This window comes from Stegodyphus dumicola, chromosome 11, assembly GCF_044657685.1.
Source record: "Stegodyphus dumicola isolate Sdum_Otavi_A_Nest chromosome 11, ASM4465768v1".
Lineage (NCBI taxonomy): Eukaryota > Metazoa > Arthropoda > Arachnida > Araneae > Eresidae > Stegodyphus > Stegodyphus dumicola.
The window spans coordinates 40,208,319-40,224,559 of record NC_140778.1 but is presented as its reverse complement, the minus strand read 5'-3'; the positions used below and the strand labels follow the sequence as shown (position 1 = coordinate 40,224,559).

General features: G+C 35.1%; 2 protein-coding genes across 3 annotated transcripts in view; both read left to right on the top strand.

Annotated features, from left to right (window-relative positions):
• LOC118179794 (ankyrin repeat domain-containing protein 16-like) overlaps positions 1-16,241 on the top strand; it is a 47,231-nt gene that overhangs the window by 10,628 nt on the left and 20,362 nt on the right. The gene's annotated exons all lie outside the window — the stretch shown is intronic.
• On the top strand, positions 5,275-15,436 carry LOC146993899 (uncharacterized). The gene is made up of 2 exons (XM_085826616.1): positions 5,275-8,996; positions 13,718-15,436. The coding sequence occupies exons 1-2, from the start codon at positions 8,699-8,701 to the stop codon at positions 13,828-13,830; spliced, it is 411 nt and encodes a 136-aa protein (XP_085682742.1). The 5' UTR covers positions 5,275-8,698; the 3' UTR covers positions 13,831-15,436.

Genomic DNA, 16,241 nt, shown 5'->3' with positions numbered 1-16,241 from the left:
CGTGAAATTGATAAACAGATTTCGGATTTCAAAACATACTTTCGCTTTGTAGATACAAATTACATATTAGTAAATATATATTGGAAATTCTATTTGGCATAATCATTCTAATCTATCATAATCTAATAATGACATTTCTGCCCCCCCCTCTGCCGCAGAGCAGCGTGAAATTGATAAACAGATTTTGGATTTCAAAACATACTTTCGCTTTGTAGTAATTATATATCAGAAATTCTATTTGACATAATCGAAAGTTCAAGCTTACTTTTATAAAATTGCTCTAACAGTCTGCAAAAAATAATAAGCCGGATCCAATTCGAAGATTAAGGAACAACGCAATCTGCAACATTAACTGAATTAGATAACTTTAGCTTAGCGTATAACTCCGTTACACATTAAACGCGCATGCGCACAAACATATTCGCAGCTGTAAGGGTCTTATGCACTCTCGTAAACGCCTGTGCGCATGCGTGAACGCGACGCATGCGCAGAAAGTTTGTAGCTTTGAGGTCCGGATTATAGATCATTCCGGATTATGGGTGTCCGAATTAACGACTTTTGACTGTATCAGTACATAGTATAAAGTCACATATTTCCTTAGCTTCTGCCATCAGTGTCTTTGAAAAATTCTCACAGTACTTTGAGTTTCTTAATTCTAAAATAGCAGTTTTGAAATTTGTTATATATTCATTAACTTTAAACACACTAATTTCTCTGGATTGCATTTAGTTGTATATTATTTCAACATGAGGCATAATCTGATAAAAAAGCTCTGATCATCACTTCAAATTATCATCATTTAGATATTTTAAAATTCCTGTTGCTTTTGCAATAGTTAGATCTGCATTTGATGTTGATTAAATTTCAGCAAGGTAATTTTTTTAAGGTTGCAAATTTTCATGAACTCTGTTTATGGTCCGTATGATGAAGGAATACTACACGCGCGGAGTAAAAAGAAATCAGATTTCCAATAATGCCAGAATTTCGGCACTGCAAGAGCGACAGTGCTCTTCTCTCTCCCTTGGCTCGCGTACCTGCTTAGCGAAACACTACGTCACTGGAACTGTGAAACGCGCAGTTCCAAACAAAGACTTTCGTACCTTTTTCACATTCTGGGGATGGCTACTGACATTAAGCTTAAAGATTCTGTATTGTAAAAGTGAAAAGAAAGAATTAAAGACTAAAAGGGCTCACTATATTAAATATTAAAGATAATAATAAGTGGAATAGGGGGTGCTGCAGTTCCACAATGCTTATTACGAGCTGCCACTGAAAAGCAGTAAAAGAATTTATCTGCTTGAAAAAACGTCTTTGAACAGTTGCGCTATTGCTATTACTGAATTGCTGTTTTTTCGGGAGTTCGGTTCTACTACTTTTGGCATATTCGACACTCTTCTCCTGTAAACGTTGTCCTTTACAAATCCCCAAAGGAAGAAGTCCATATATCAGGTGATCTGGGTGGCCAAGGAATTGCACCTCCTCGCCCAATCCATCTTCCTGTAAAATGGTCATTCAAAGAACTACTAACGATGGTACCCCAATGAGGTGGTGCACCATCTTGTTGCAAAAAGACATGTGGCTGAAGTTCTAGTTGTGGAAATACGAAGTTTTCCAACATGTCTAAGTATACGACTGATGAGACCGTCTTTTCTGCAAAAAAGAAAAGTCCAGTGACTCGGTCGTGCCTTAGTCCACACCACACATTAACCTTTGGGGAATCCCTTTGTGCCTCACAGTATTCATGGGGGTTTTCAGATCCCCATATGCACACATTATGGCGATTAACAATGCCAGAAACAAAAGAAAGAAAAATGCAATTAATAAGCAGACGGTATTTAGAAAAGTACAGATATTTAGACTGGAAAATGAAATTATCTGAAATTAACCACATGCGCAGATGATATTTACAAAAGTAAAGATATTCAAACCTGAAAAGGAAAATATATAAGTTATTCCATCAATACATGCCATAAGTTTGTTTATATCTTCATTATTTTATAAGTTATTAAACATCAAAATGGGTCCAGAACTTAATACACACCCTGTATTTTAGGAACCGGCTGAATCTGCCCACTGTTTTAAAATCCATAGCATATAATTTTAACCAGTGGCTGGAAATGTTCTGTAGAGAAAGACAGTGAGCTAAAATTCAACTTTTATTATTGTTTTTCTTTTTTTGAGAGAAATACATTCGTTCGTTTCGTGTATAAAGCTCTGTTATATACCGGTCTTTACGAATGCCTCCTGGATATATCATTTGTGTTGCTTCAGATGGCCCAAACATTTATAACTTTTATGCATTCGTCAGGTGTAACCAAAGTTCATTGGCCATTTAGCCGTTTTTCACTGAGAACATTGCCGAGGGTGTACCAAGGGGCGACCAAATTATACCTGCGAGAACGAGAAAGCCTCGTGCTGGTTTTGATGAAGACGTCTCGGAAGGGTCCAAGGGTCTCTCATCGATCTTCTCCATCAAACCTCTTCAGAGGACTTCTCGTGCTAATAGTATTTTAAGTGCCTCCATGTCGAAAATATACTTACAAACACCTAAACCTTCTCCAGAACTCGAATCCATGTCCAATTATTATTTTATTTTGAAGAAATTTTGTTTTTGTAAAAAGAAAATACTTATTTTGATAGGTAAATTGAGATTCACACGAAAAAATAAATAATGATTTTTAAATTGTTAGTTAAGTTATTTTGAAGCAAGAAACGTGAAAAATGAGCAGTGTCCTCACCGAGACCGTGACCTTCGAGAAACAAGACCGTCCAGTTCTCTCGTGACATCACGATGAGGAGTGTGAAGGAACCTCTCTTCTGCATTCCAAGCGAGTGAACCACAGCGTGCTAATTTATAAGTAAAACCTAATTTTATGTTATTCTAATGCAAAGTAAATAGGAGATTATTAAATAAATGATACTATCTTAACATTTATTATATATCATGTTTTAAGACTTCAGATATCTGAGCTTATTTTTCTTAATGCTTGATAAAAATTTTCACCTGGATGATCAATAATTATTTATATTAGTCTCATTTTATTTTCCATAGTTTGGATAAACTTTAAAACACGTGAAAATGTTAAGCTTTGGAACTGCAAACAAAACATTACATATTATTTTTCATTCATATGTGAACATGAAAAATATGAATAAAAAGAGTAAGACAAGAAACAACTTTTACTTACAGACTTTTTTAAATAATGTATAATTTTCTTCAGTATGGCGATAAAATAAAAGAACTAGCATTTTCGGTTATTTCTTTATTTTTTTTTTAAATTTAGTGTAGAAGATCTTTTACGAGGGCAATCCCCCCAAAAAGGTCTCCTATTTTTTGGGGACGTAGAGAAAGTATTAATATGGTTGTTGGCAACACTGTTGTGAGTGGTGACTTCTCCGCTACCACAAGCACGCAGGCGCTTCTCTCGGATGCTCAGTCTTGGCTTGGCAGCCATTCGAAATGGAGCTCCCGATAAACGTTACCACCAAGTGCGCGCAGTTATTCGATTTTTTAACGCAAAAGGTGTTAAACCGGTTGAAATTCACCGCCTATTGACGGAAGTGTGTGGACAGTTGTCATGGATGTCGAAAACGTTCGCAAATTGTGTATAGAGTTTACAGCCGGTCGTACTGAAATTCATGACGAAGAAAGGAGCGGGAGTTGAGAAACTCATGCGTAAAGGTCGGAGGATCACTCTGGATGCTCTCTGCGTTTTGGTTCCTGAGGTTTCCAGAAGCACCATCCACACCTTTAACAGAAAAGTTGCAATATCGGAAGGTGTGTGCAAGATGGCTGCCGTGTATGCTGACAGAAGACCACAAACGGCAACGGGTTGATTCTTCCCGCGAATTTCTTCGCCGCTATGGTTCTGCTCCGATGATGAGGTGAAAGATGAGGTTCAACGCTTCCTGAAGGGCATGGCGGCAAGCTGGTATGACATGGGCATTGTAAAACTGCCACAGCGTCTACAAAAATGCATCGACCGAAATGGCGATTATGTTGAAAAATAAAGCATTCTTCAATCTTTAAAGTGATGTAGCAATTATAAAAAATAAACGGTTCTTTTTATATCTAAAAATATAGGAGACCTTTTTTTTTTGGGATTGCCCTTGTATAATAAACTAAATATTAAAAAGGAATATTTCATCATTTATTTATCGATATATATACATTAAAATTAATTTTTAATGATAATTTTTTATGTCAACATTGTTTTAAATTGTCAAATGGGGTTATGTAAATAACTCTGTTATTATTAAACTTGCAGTGATCCAGAGCAGAATAAAAACCAAAGATCTATTTTTAAACTGTCACAGAAAATCATTTTACTTTAATTTTGCCAGCTGTCTTTATTAAATAATTTTTTAATTGCGATATGAGTTCTTACTATTCTATATTACTCTCTAGTGAAATCTTGATATGTTCACGTTAGAGTTTATGAACACAATATAATAGTTAATTTCGTAGCTCTCTAGATCAAAAGTTGTGCCTGTAACTATTAGTGAGTTTTGATTCTTATGTTTTGGCACTTATTTGTATCCTTAAGGAATGGTAAAGGGGAAAAATAATAATTCTCTGAAAATTTAATAGCCATAACATTTTGAAAGGAACACACTGCAGAATTATGCTTTAAATTTAAAAATATGCGAGGTAGTTAGCCGAGGTTCCCTTATCTCGTTACCAAAGTGCACGTGGTAGAGCCTATATCATATCAGGAAATTGCAATGATAGGTATAGGATACCGGACGTTCCTTGCGAAAGCACTTCATTCTCCCAGTATAATCTTTTTTAATTGCTTATTCTACTGTATCCATTTAAAATATCATATACTCTATAGCTCTTCAAAAATTTAGCATTTTGCTAATGTATGAAGTTTAATTTTAAAAACGTAACAGCAAAATTTAGGAAAAAAAAAAAATCTAAGCTTTATCAGCAACTGCTGTAACAATATTGTTTTCAAATTTTGGTTATATATTTTTAAAAATATAATATTAATTACAAGTTTCACAATAATTTTGAAAATATGACTAAAAAAGTTTAAAAAAAGGGAATAATGTGAAACAAACAAATTTTAATTTTTAAATGAGAAACATTATTACTTTTAAATCGTTAAAAATATAATGACAAAAGTAAAACTGAAATAAATTAGATATTACAAATCATTTAATGCTATATGATTAATACATAATCATACTGCACAGGGTTTCAGCAGTACATGAAACAAAATTTGCTATACATAAAATAATCCTGTAGTATTTTTGACTTAATTAATTTATTGTTTACTTTTACATTTTACAATAGTTATTGTTTACTTTTTTTTTATATTTTACACTAGTTTTTCAGTAGAAATCATTTTGGCTTAAAAAACAGACATATTAATCGTATCGAATATTTAATCCATTTAAGTTTTCTTTAAATATCAATAAAGTCATAGTAATGAAAGTTCACCCTGCTGGTTTTAGTCAGAATGAAATCCTTCCGTTTTATTGCACGTATCCACTTTCACATCTGCATCAACAGGAAAAGCGAAAATATTTATTGTAATTTCAATTACATCTTGGCACTGAACACATGTAAGACATGATATTGTTTCTAGAACAAGCACAAATTGCAAAAAAACTCAAATTTAAAGTGTCCAACTACGAGAAAAGCACGGTGTATATCAAGATTTTAGGTCAATAATTGCAGTTCAACCACTTCTTTCGTAGCAATGGCGACTAACAATAACCTTTGACCCAACGCTGCCCTTAAACCCAAAGAAGGGGTGCACTGTCTGTACTGACATCACGCACTGTACGTCACTGAGCTGTAGAGCCTTGTTCTCGAAGGCCACGTAGAGACTCGAACCTGGACCTCTCGAAAACGCGTCTAATGTGCTACAGTTACACCACGAAGGCATGCGGAAAGGAGGGAAAAAATACCTTATAGTGGAAGGATAATTTAATGATTTTTATATTTTTCACTGATTTTAATAAATTATTAAATATTTTTTCCCCCAGAATGAAACTTAATTAACTGAAAAATTCAATTTACATTATTTTTTTTTTGTTTGTTTTTACTATACAGCATAATGGTTCCGAAAATTACTCATAAGCATAAAAATTTTTTATATTTTCTATATGCAAGTTTAATAAATATAATTTTTTGTAAACGGTAAATGAAAGTAAAAGACATGTTGCCAGTTTTTCAGATTGCTGCGGAAATGGGCAGTGTTAAGGCCCGTTTCCACTATTGCGTACGAACGCGTTGCGTCAATTGAAGACACGCCTACAGCATCTGTACAAGCGTTTCCACTGCCGCATATCCGTAGATTATTTTTATTTTCCACCGCTAGGTGTCACTGTAATATTTTGGCGCCAAATAACCAGTTTGCGAGTTACGACGCTGAAAATCTGAATTTTTCCTGCTTAAGCGAGTATGGATCCTGACGTACAACGCAGAAAAGTTTTATTTACTAAATTCCATGTTATTGGAAATTTTTATTTCTGCTTATGAACTGCGAAATAAAGTACGCTAGCACTTTTTAGATAAGTAAGGTTATAAAGCATATTGTGAACATCACTAATTGCATAGAAGCTGAAGAAAATTTTAAAAATTTTTTGCGTTTCTAGAATATGCGTTAAAATATTAATGAAATAATATATATATATTATTAAAACTAAAATGTACTGTTACTGAAAAAATAAATAAATAAAATAAAAAAGTTAAATTAAAAAATAGTGTTAGAGTTGACTTTAAGGTACCCCCTTGTATTATCGCAAAGTTGTTGTTTTGTTTATCGCCAAGTTGTTGTATCATTTATGATAACCTGAGTAGTTGAATGTTATGGAAACCCTATTATGAACGTAATCATTTGCATTATTCTGGGAAATTTTGAATCATGGGAAGTTTTGCAAGGGCTTTTGTGGTGTGTGTTGTTTAGAAGGTATATTGCTTGTTTCATTGTTTAGACGGCGCAATGGCTGAATGTAGTAGGATTAATTTGAAGTTTCTGTACGATTTGGAATGAAAGGGGAAAAGTGCTTTGACTGGTGTGTAAATGAAGGTTTACTCATTTACACACCAGTCACTTAGTACACTACACACCAGTTAGTAGCCATACTCCGGATCCACATAGTATATTTATTATTCTTATTTTTGTGAATTTCTGTGGTGATGCCAATATATGGATTGTAGTTCAGATAATTTTAGGAAGTTTTTAGATGCTGTTAAGGAATTTTGTGTGCCACAGACTGGTGAAAGTGCAGAATCGCCCACTGCTTGGCACGTTTTTCAAAATCGGCACACTCTCGTGTCTTGTCTGCTGGATTTGCAACCCCTTCAGAAGACACTACGCAAGGCGCAACATTTACAATGGCGAACAGTTAAAATAAAAGTTGAAGCAAAATTTTGAAAACTGAAAAATCCTTTAAAAACAGCTTAATAATTTTAAAAAACAAACATGGTTAAGAAAACATAGTAACCTTCAAAAACTTAAAATCGTTACAAAACACTGAATAATTAAAATACATTCACATATAAAAAGTGCGGAATAACCCACTGCTTGACGCGTTTTTAAGAATTGCACAAACTCTGTATCCATGTACACATCGATCTATTTTCACTTAAAAAAACATCCTAGAACTGCACAAAAATGACATTGCGCACTGTCTTGACTTTACCCATGTACACATCGACATATTTTCACTTAAAAAGCATCCCAGAATTGCACAAAAATGGCATTGTGCACTGTCTTGACTTTATCTATGTACACATCGACCTATTTTCACTTAAAGAAACATCCCAGAATTACCCAAAAAAGGCATTGCGCACTGTCTTGATTTTATCCATGTACACATCAACCTATTTTCACTTAAAAAGTAAAAGAAAATTGACAAGAATCCAATTCTTCTTACTCTTGTAAAAAGCGCCAAATAAATAAGTGGGAAATTTTTAAAACTGCAAATCCTTTCAAAAAGAAAAAAAACCTAATAACTTAAATAATTTAAAAAACATAGTAAATTTAAAGAACATAAAATCCTTACAAACCCTGAAAAATTAATACTTTCGCTTTCAAAAAATTTTAAAATATGAAAATCCAGTCCTTACAAAAACATAATTTTAAAAACTAAAAATCGTTACAAAATACTGAAAAATAAAAATACTTTCACTTACCTGAAAAGGGGTAATCCACTCCGCTCAGCCGAAGAACAAAAAGTAACAAATTCTCGAAATGTTCTCGAATTATTTAGCAATCAAAACTTCTAAATTTTAAGCACGCACGAAAATCCTACGAATTTCGCGCTCACAAGAAATTCTCAATTCAAAATACATACTGGGCATGCCCGAAAATGCGTTGAAATTTGCCTTCCAGAATGGCAAAATCGACTTGGATACCATTTGGCGCATTTATTGTTGGAAAATATAGCTTATTTTAAACCTTTTACTGCATCATCTCTCCTCCTTGAAATGTTTATTTAGTTTAGTTCTTATTTTAATGTAATATAGTAGTTACTTCTACTTCTTTTTCTTGCTGCCACTGTTTGCATTGAGAGTGGACTGTTTCAACTTAATTGAGATGCAAAAATGAAACGTGATGTTACGTCATCTGAAAAGCCGATTCGTGCCGATAGCTGATTGGTTGCTGTGAGATGACATCATTCATATTTCTGCTATAAGTATCTCGCGTCGCTCTGGCTCAACCCCTTCATTCTCGTCATGGACGAAGAAAGCGATGGTCGTAAGAGCTCAGAGCTCCTGCACGACAACGATAACACAAATACGGCGCCACCAGCTGGTATTTCTACCGCTGCCTCTCCTCAACTACGGATTAATACTGACATGGATACTACTGCTCCTCCACCTGCTTCTCCTTCAGCCATGGAACTATCGAAAAGTGCCATACAAATATATGCACTGAAAAATCGTCACATGGACTTGCTATTCGACATCCAGAGACTTCAGCGTTCTGATAATCCCTCCAAGGACCTGATGATCAAACAGATGACTGACAAGGGTGAGAGAATTTTATTTTCACTTCACACTTTATGTACTAACCTCGGAGTTAACTTATTTACCCTCCCTGCCACAGAAGACGAATTCTTTAAAGAATGTCAGTCCAAATCTTCAAAACCGAATATTTCGGAACCCATCACTCCAAATTCTCCTAAAACCACCCCTATTGAAAACCCTAAAATCATACCTGAAACTCCAAAATCTGATAATAAGAAACTTACTCGCCCTACTGATGCTAAAGGGTTTGTAATACCACCTAAACACTTAATAGCTAAAAAATCCCAAACCAAACATATCTCTACTGAAAATAATAATAACATAGCTACTACAAACTCTTTCAATGTTATCCAAACAAATACTGACAATACAGAACATACTACTCAGCAGCCGGCAGACACCCAAAAACCAAAAGTACAGGCACCTCCACCAATTTTTATTAAGCCTCGTGCTGATTGGTACTTTCTTCTAAACCAACTTAAACGTCACGCACCGACAGTCCAATCAAAACAGGATATTGACTTTCTCAAACTTAACACTTTAAATGAAACAGATTACTGGACTGTCGTTAGATTTTTAACTGACAATAACATAGAATTTAAATCACACACACTTAAATCAGACAGACCACTTAAAATAGTTATTAGGGGATTACCCTCAAACACACCACTCAGTGTTGTGCAGACTGCGGTGGAAGTTCTCGGTTTCAAAATCCATAAAATTTCACAGCTGAAAAGATGGAAAACCAATATGCCGATGCCCTTGTTCTACCTACAGATATACAATAGCCTGAAAGCAACTGAAATATACAACATCATGGAACTACTGGGAACCGAAATTGCTATGGAGCATTTCAAAGGTCAGAAAGGCTCTTCACAGTGCTGGCACTGTCAAGGGTTCTGTCACTTGTCCGAAGTGTGCACGCTCCCAAGAAGCTGTGTGAATTGTGTTGGTCCCCATCAAGCCAAAGACTGCCCGAAACCATTTGAAGAACCAAACAAATGCGCTCGGAAATCATGCGGCTAACTGGCGTTCCTGCCCAAGATTCCCGGGTTCAAAAAATAGATCAAATCCGAAACCGAGCACCAAACCCAGCCTGACCGCTGAAAAAACCAACGCAAACAATATTAATCTCAAAAACAACATCCAAATTCCAACACTGTCGGCTGCACCCACACCCAGTGCAAATAATATTTGCCCTGGAGTTTCTTTCTCCGCTGCCCTTACGGGTATGCAACAGACTGCACCCCAAATTATTCCAAATTTATCGGTCCCCTTAGGAGCTAATTCGACGCTAAATTGCACCAAAATCCTTTTGGCAATTATTCAAATTTCAAACCAGCCTGGTATTAACCAGAGCAGACTTCTTTTGGCATTCAAAAACGCCTTACCGCAGCTCAGAGTGGCTCCATCTGGTGCTGATGCGGCATACTACATCTTTGAGAGTTATATTACTCTCCAATTCTCTGATATCCCCAGTCAGTAAAATTCAGTACTTTGAAAGGATTGAAAAACTTAAAACTATGCACCTGGAATGCAAATGGCATCCTATCCAAATTCCATGAGTTTAGAGACTATGTAGAAGAAAAGGATTTTGATATTATTTTTGTCCAAGAGACCAAACTCCAGCCAGGGAGAGCTCCCAAGCTTGCAAACTATGCATTATACAAAAATGACAGACAAGCTTCTAATACTCGTGATGTTTATCATGGTGGCACTTGTGTCTATATTAAAAATTCAATATCTCACAAAAGAATTGACACTCCGAGTATGAGTAAACTCGAGGCAACAATCATCGAAAGTTTCATTCAAAATTCGCCCTCCCTAGTAATGATCTCTGCCTATCTCCCACCAGGTGGAAATTTGCCTGTGGTAGATTTTAACAAATTGCTCACTTTATCCAATAATCTAATCATAGCTGGTGATTTAAATTGTCACCATCAGCATTGGCGTTGTCACAGATCAAATCCTGCTGGTCGTGGCCTTCTAATGGGCTCAGTGCGCCCAAATTAAAATTATTGCGCTGGATTCCCCCACTAGATATGGTTCACGGGGTGCCCCTTCATTCATTGATTTGGCACTCTTTCGAAATATCCCTTTTGGATACCACGTGACTGTTGAAAATTGTTTATCTTCAGATCACAACCCCGTGATCATAGACCTTAACTGTACTATTTTTAATCAAAATTCTCCGGCACTCGTCTCTACAAACTGGGACAATTTTTGTTTCAAACTTAAAAGTAAAAATTTGCCCTCCCTTGAAATTAAATCCAGCCATGATATAGACTCGGCAGTTGATCAATTAACGACCATCTTAACAGATACTTATAAAGAAGTATCAAAACCCACCCTTAGACCCAATTTTCGTAAATTACCACAAGAAATTAAACTCAAAATTAAAGAAAAGAATAAAGTACGGAGACTTTGCCAAAGATATAGGAATCCTGGCTTAAAAATTCAACTCCGTACTCTCCAAAATGAGGTCAAGGCATCATGTGACCATTTCTTCCAATCACAATACACAAATTACATTCAGTCCTTAACGACCAATGATAAAAGTCTTTGGCGCACATCTGCCCGCCTACGCAAACACAAATCTCACATTCCGTCCTTAGCTACGGACGCAGTGGTGGCTCACACAGATGCTGAGAAATCCGAACTAATTGCGGATTCTCTTTAAACACAATTTACACCACATAATGAAGGAATTTTTGCGAATAACGCAAATTCTTTCCCACAAGATGTTGAACGCTTTCTTTCCTCTCCTTTTGTGAGAGAAATTCAGTACACTTCCATGAGTGAGGTAAATGAATATATTACCAAGCTCAAACCCAAAAAAGCCCCTGGTATGGACTCTATTTCTAATCGTATGATTAAAAATTTACCCACCAGTTATCTATTTTTCCTAGTAATGCTAATTAATTTTATGATACAGCATTGCTATTTTCCTCAAAGCTGGAAACAAGCACTCATTGTGCCTATTCCAAAACCAGGCCAAAGCCTCTCAAATCCTCAAAATTATAGACCTATCAGCCTCCTATCTTCGTTATCAAAGATATACGAATTTGTGTTACTTAAACGCCTGAATGATTTTCTCCGAAATCACAACGTTCTAATTGATGAACAATTTGGATTTCGAGCAAAACACTGCACTACGCACCAGCTGCTGAGGACAGTGGAGTTCATTCACGAAGGGTTTCGTAACAATATGCTTACTGGCGCTTTATTTCTTGACATAGCCAAAGCATTTGATAGGACTTGGCATATAGGAATTATTATCAAGCTCATACGACTTGACGTTTCGGCCCATTTAATTCACATAATTAACTCGTACCTCAGTAATAGATCTTTTTCTGTACGAGTTAATTCTTTCATTTCGGCACCCCGTCCTATACTAAGCAGCGTCCCCCAAGGGTCACTTTTAGGCCCAATTTTGTTCAACATTTTCATAAATGACATACCAAAATCACCTAGTATCACTCTTGCACTTTATGCAGATGATACAGCCATCCTAGCCCAACACAAACGCCTTGAAAACTTGGTCCAAATCATTCAGAGATATCTCTCCAGCCTTGAGCACTGGCTCATCACTTGTAAAATAAAAATTAATGTTGCTAAATGTGCTGCTATGATCTTCAAACGTAGCCCCCTCCCGTTAATATTAAGTTCCATTAATATTAAGTTCTTTGATGACTATGTTCCCTGGTCAAACTCTTACAAGTACCTAGGAGTTGTACTTGATTCAAAATTACTTTGGCACCTTCACATTGAAAATGTTCTCAACAAAGAGAAAGGTGCTAGAGCCCAACTTTACCCCTTATTAGCTCGAAAGAGCCATCTGTCAATTAAAAACAGAATTCTTCTCTATAATAATAAATCAATTATAAGACCTGTCTTTATGTATGCATGTACAATCGGGGGTACTGCTGCAAAAACTCACGTGAAAAAAACTTCAATCTTTTCAAAGTAAAACATTACGTATGGCTCTAAATGCAGCCTGGTACGTCCGTACAGATGTGATTCATTCGGACCTTAACATTAAACCTGTTGATTATCTTATCAAAAAACTTAGTCAAAATTTATTCCTTAAAATTGAACAGATTGATAATCGAGCACTTCAACAGATGCCAGCATACGATCCTGCTATTCGCAGCTCACAGAAGAGACCGAGAGCCGTGATTGGCCGAGAGTTCGACATCTACCCGCCATCCAAAAGGGCTAGACACACCCTCTCAATACCAGTTCCAGCCCCCGCACCATGAAGGAAGGATGTCTCTTCAGCGAGCTGCCATATAATTGCTTTTTCCATCATCAATACCTGCAATCAAGATCTTCAAGCAAAGTTATCAATCTGTTCGCATAGAATCACATCTCCCGCAGATTTTAAAATCTGCCTATGAATATTTTCATCGCGTTCCCTTTTTATTATTTGCACTATCCTACACATGCCACATGCCAATGAGCCTCTTAATTGTAAACTCTTTCCTATCCGCTTTTTGCTTTAGTGTTTGTATTGTGTATTAAAAAATTATAAAAACCAAAAAAATTATAAAATATAAAAGTACAAAAAAATTATTAAAACCTAAAAACTTATAAAAAAATTATGATATTTAAGTTTTTATTTTCTTATCCCTATCCCTAAACTTTCTCGAGCCTGTGGCTCCCTCTATTGAGCATCAAGTAAATCACTTATGCCAAATTTTTCCTATTTCTGCTCACTTTTAGTAATTCTGATGTGGAGGTACATGGTTTTGAACCATAGGCACTCCAAAAATTGCAAATCATTGGCATCATTGGCTCAACCCCTTCTAGTTCCTGCTTTCCTGGCACTTGAGTGAGCGGTTTCCAGCCCCTTCAGAAGGATGCATGCAGTCCGGTGAATGAAGTGCCTTGGTTCCGGTTTGCGGGATGGCTGTTCCTGAATAAAGTTCCTTGGTGCCTGTCCGTGAGATGATTGTTCCGGAAAAAGTTCCTTGGTTCATATCCATAAAATGATTGTTCCAGAATAAAGTTCCTTGGTTCCAGAGGCTACCATATGAGTGACTGCTGTGGGCGGCATCCATGTTCTTCAGTGAAGGCGGAATTTAAAACACGTGAGCGGCGATTCCTCGTGCAAACAGAGTTAGGCCGGTTTTAAGTGCTTTCAAGAACTTCATTTAAATTTTCAGCTGTTTTTCTTGACCATTGATTATGGACTTATTGAATGTGTAGCCAGCTTCATTTTTAGGCCGCATAATTACTGTTTAGGTCATTTTTGTTTGTATTGAATGCCAGTGTTTTGGAGACCAGGTAAAAATATTATTTGATGGATGATGGTTATATTATATTTTTCCTAAGACTCTGATATTGTTGAAATTTATTTTCTGTGTTTTTATTATTTATTATATTGTTAATAAATTGATTAAGTTCAAAATTTTTTATTGTCTTCAATGTCTGCACAACATATCTCAGGGAGCTTTTATTGCTACTACTGCTGAGTGTTTAATTTTTTTCAAACTTTAAACTTTGCTTTAGCATCATTTATCAATCTCGTAAAAAGCGCCAAATAAGCGGGCGATTCTGCACTTTAGCCAAATACATAACGGGGTTTTTCCTTTTTTGTGTTATTTTATTGTTTGTTTTAAAATGCAGTTTATTAAGATGATGCATTTTTTGTTTGCCTCTACTGTAGAAATGTGTGCTCCTTTGACTTTTTAAGTGAAAATATATCAATGTGTACATGAACAAACTCAAGGGAGTGCGTAAAGCATAGTTTGTGCAATTCTTTGATGTTTTTTTATGTGAAAATAGGTCGATGTGTTCATGGATAAAGTCAAAGGTATGCTTCAAATTCGTATTATATAATTTTCAAAATTTTTTGCGGGGAAAATTTAAATAAATGAGATCATAAATAAAACATTATATTTAACTCATATAATAATAGAAATAAATTATAAAACAAGAATATAGATCAAATTTGAACAAGAAGCTAAGAAAGTTGCAGACAGGGTGGAAAAAGTGCATGGGATTCGAACTCACGACCCCAAAAGTTAAATGTTGTTACCAATCAGCCTTTACCACTAAGCTAGCATCACACGGGAACGATATGAATATTTTGGCTTATATACATCATCAAGTAAATCAATTTTTAAAACTAAATTCTTTGGTCCTATTTCAGTGTGCTATCGTCTAAAAAATTCACCAGAGTTTGTTCTTCAGCTTCTAGTACATTTCTTACAAAAAATATTATCTTTTAAAGTGGCGTTCCGGTTGAAGTTAAACGGGCTGCTAAAAATATATTCCATGTGCTTACAAATATATGTTAGACAGAAATGTATATTTATAAATAGAGAAATACAAATTTAACATACTCTTTAATGCAGCGGAATATTTAAAAGGCTATCAAATTTAATTTATAATTAACGTTTTTAGCTTTTACCTGTTTCAAAAGAAAAAATAACAAATCTTTTAATATCTGATTTGCTATAGCAGTTTGATATACTCAGGCATTCATTTTCATTAAAGGTAAATATGTATGCAGAACTAGGAAATAATTTTCAGGACAAATTTTGCTATTTCATGGACTTGGAATTATAATTTTTGCGCCTGATTTTCTTGAACTGAATTTCTTGAACGCCTGATTTTATCTGCGAACAAGTACTATAGTTGCAGTTTTCTTATTTTTTTTATCTTTTTACTTCCTTGTATGAAGTAAAAAGGAAGTATTGTAATCGCGAAAAGTTTCAGGCAGCATATTTCAACGAAAATATCCATTTTGACCACTATCGAATGCAATTTAACGATGTTTTTGCATGATATCTGTACGTAACAGAATAAAATACTCTTTTCCTTCAAAAAAATTATAAAACTGCTTTAAAATTAATTCTGAAGAGAATTTTTTGCGGCGTCTGTACGAACGTATGTACGTGCGTATCTCGCATAACTCAAAAACGAGTAGCCTCAGAACGTTGAAATTTTGTATATAGGACTGCTATAACATGTAGATGTGCACCTCGTATATGTTTGTAAATTGTACATTTTTTGCTTTAAAAATGATTGTATTATGTTGTTTTTATGCCTTTCATAAATCTGTATGCAATATTTTTAGAATTATCAACAATTTTAACCCATTTATGCCGAAGGTTTAAAAATTGGAATTTTTGCATGAAATTTCTATATGTTAAGTAAAAAAATATAATAAACAATGATTTGAAAAAGAATTTTTTTTTTTATTTTAATTAGTTTACAAGTTATATGGTGTTCCAAAAAT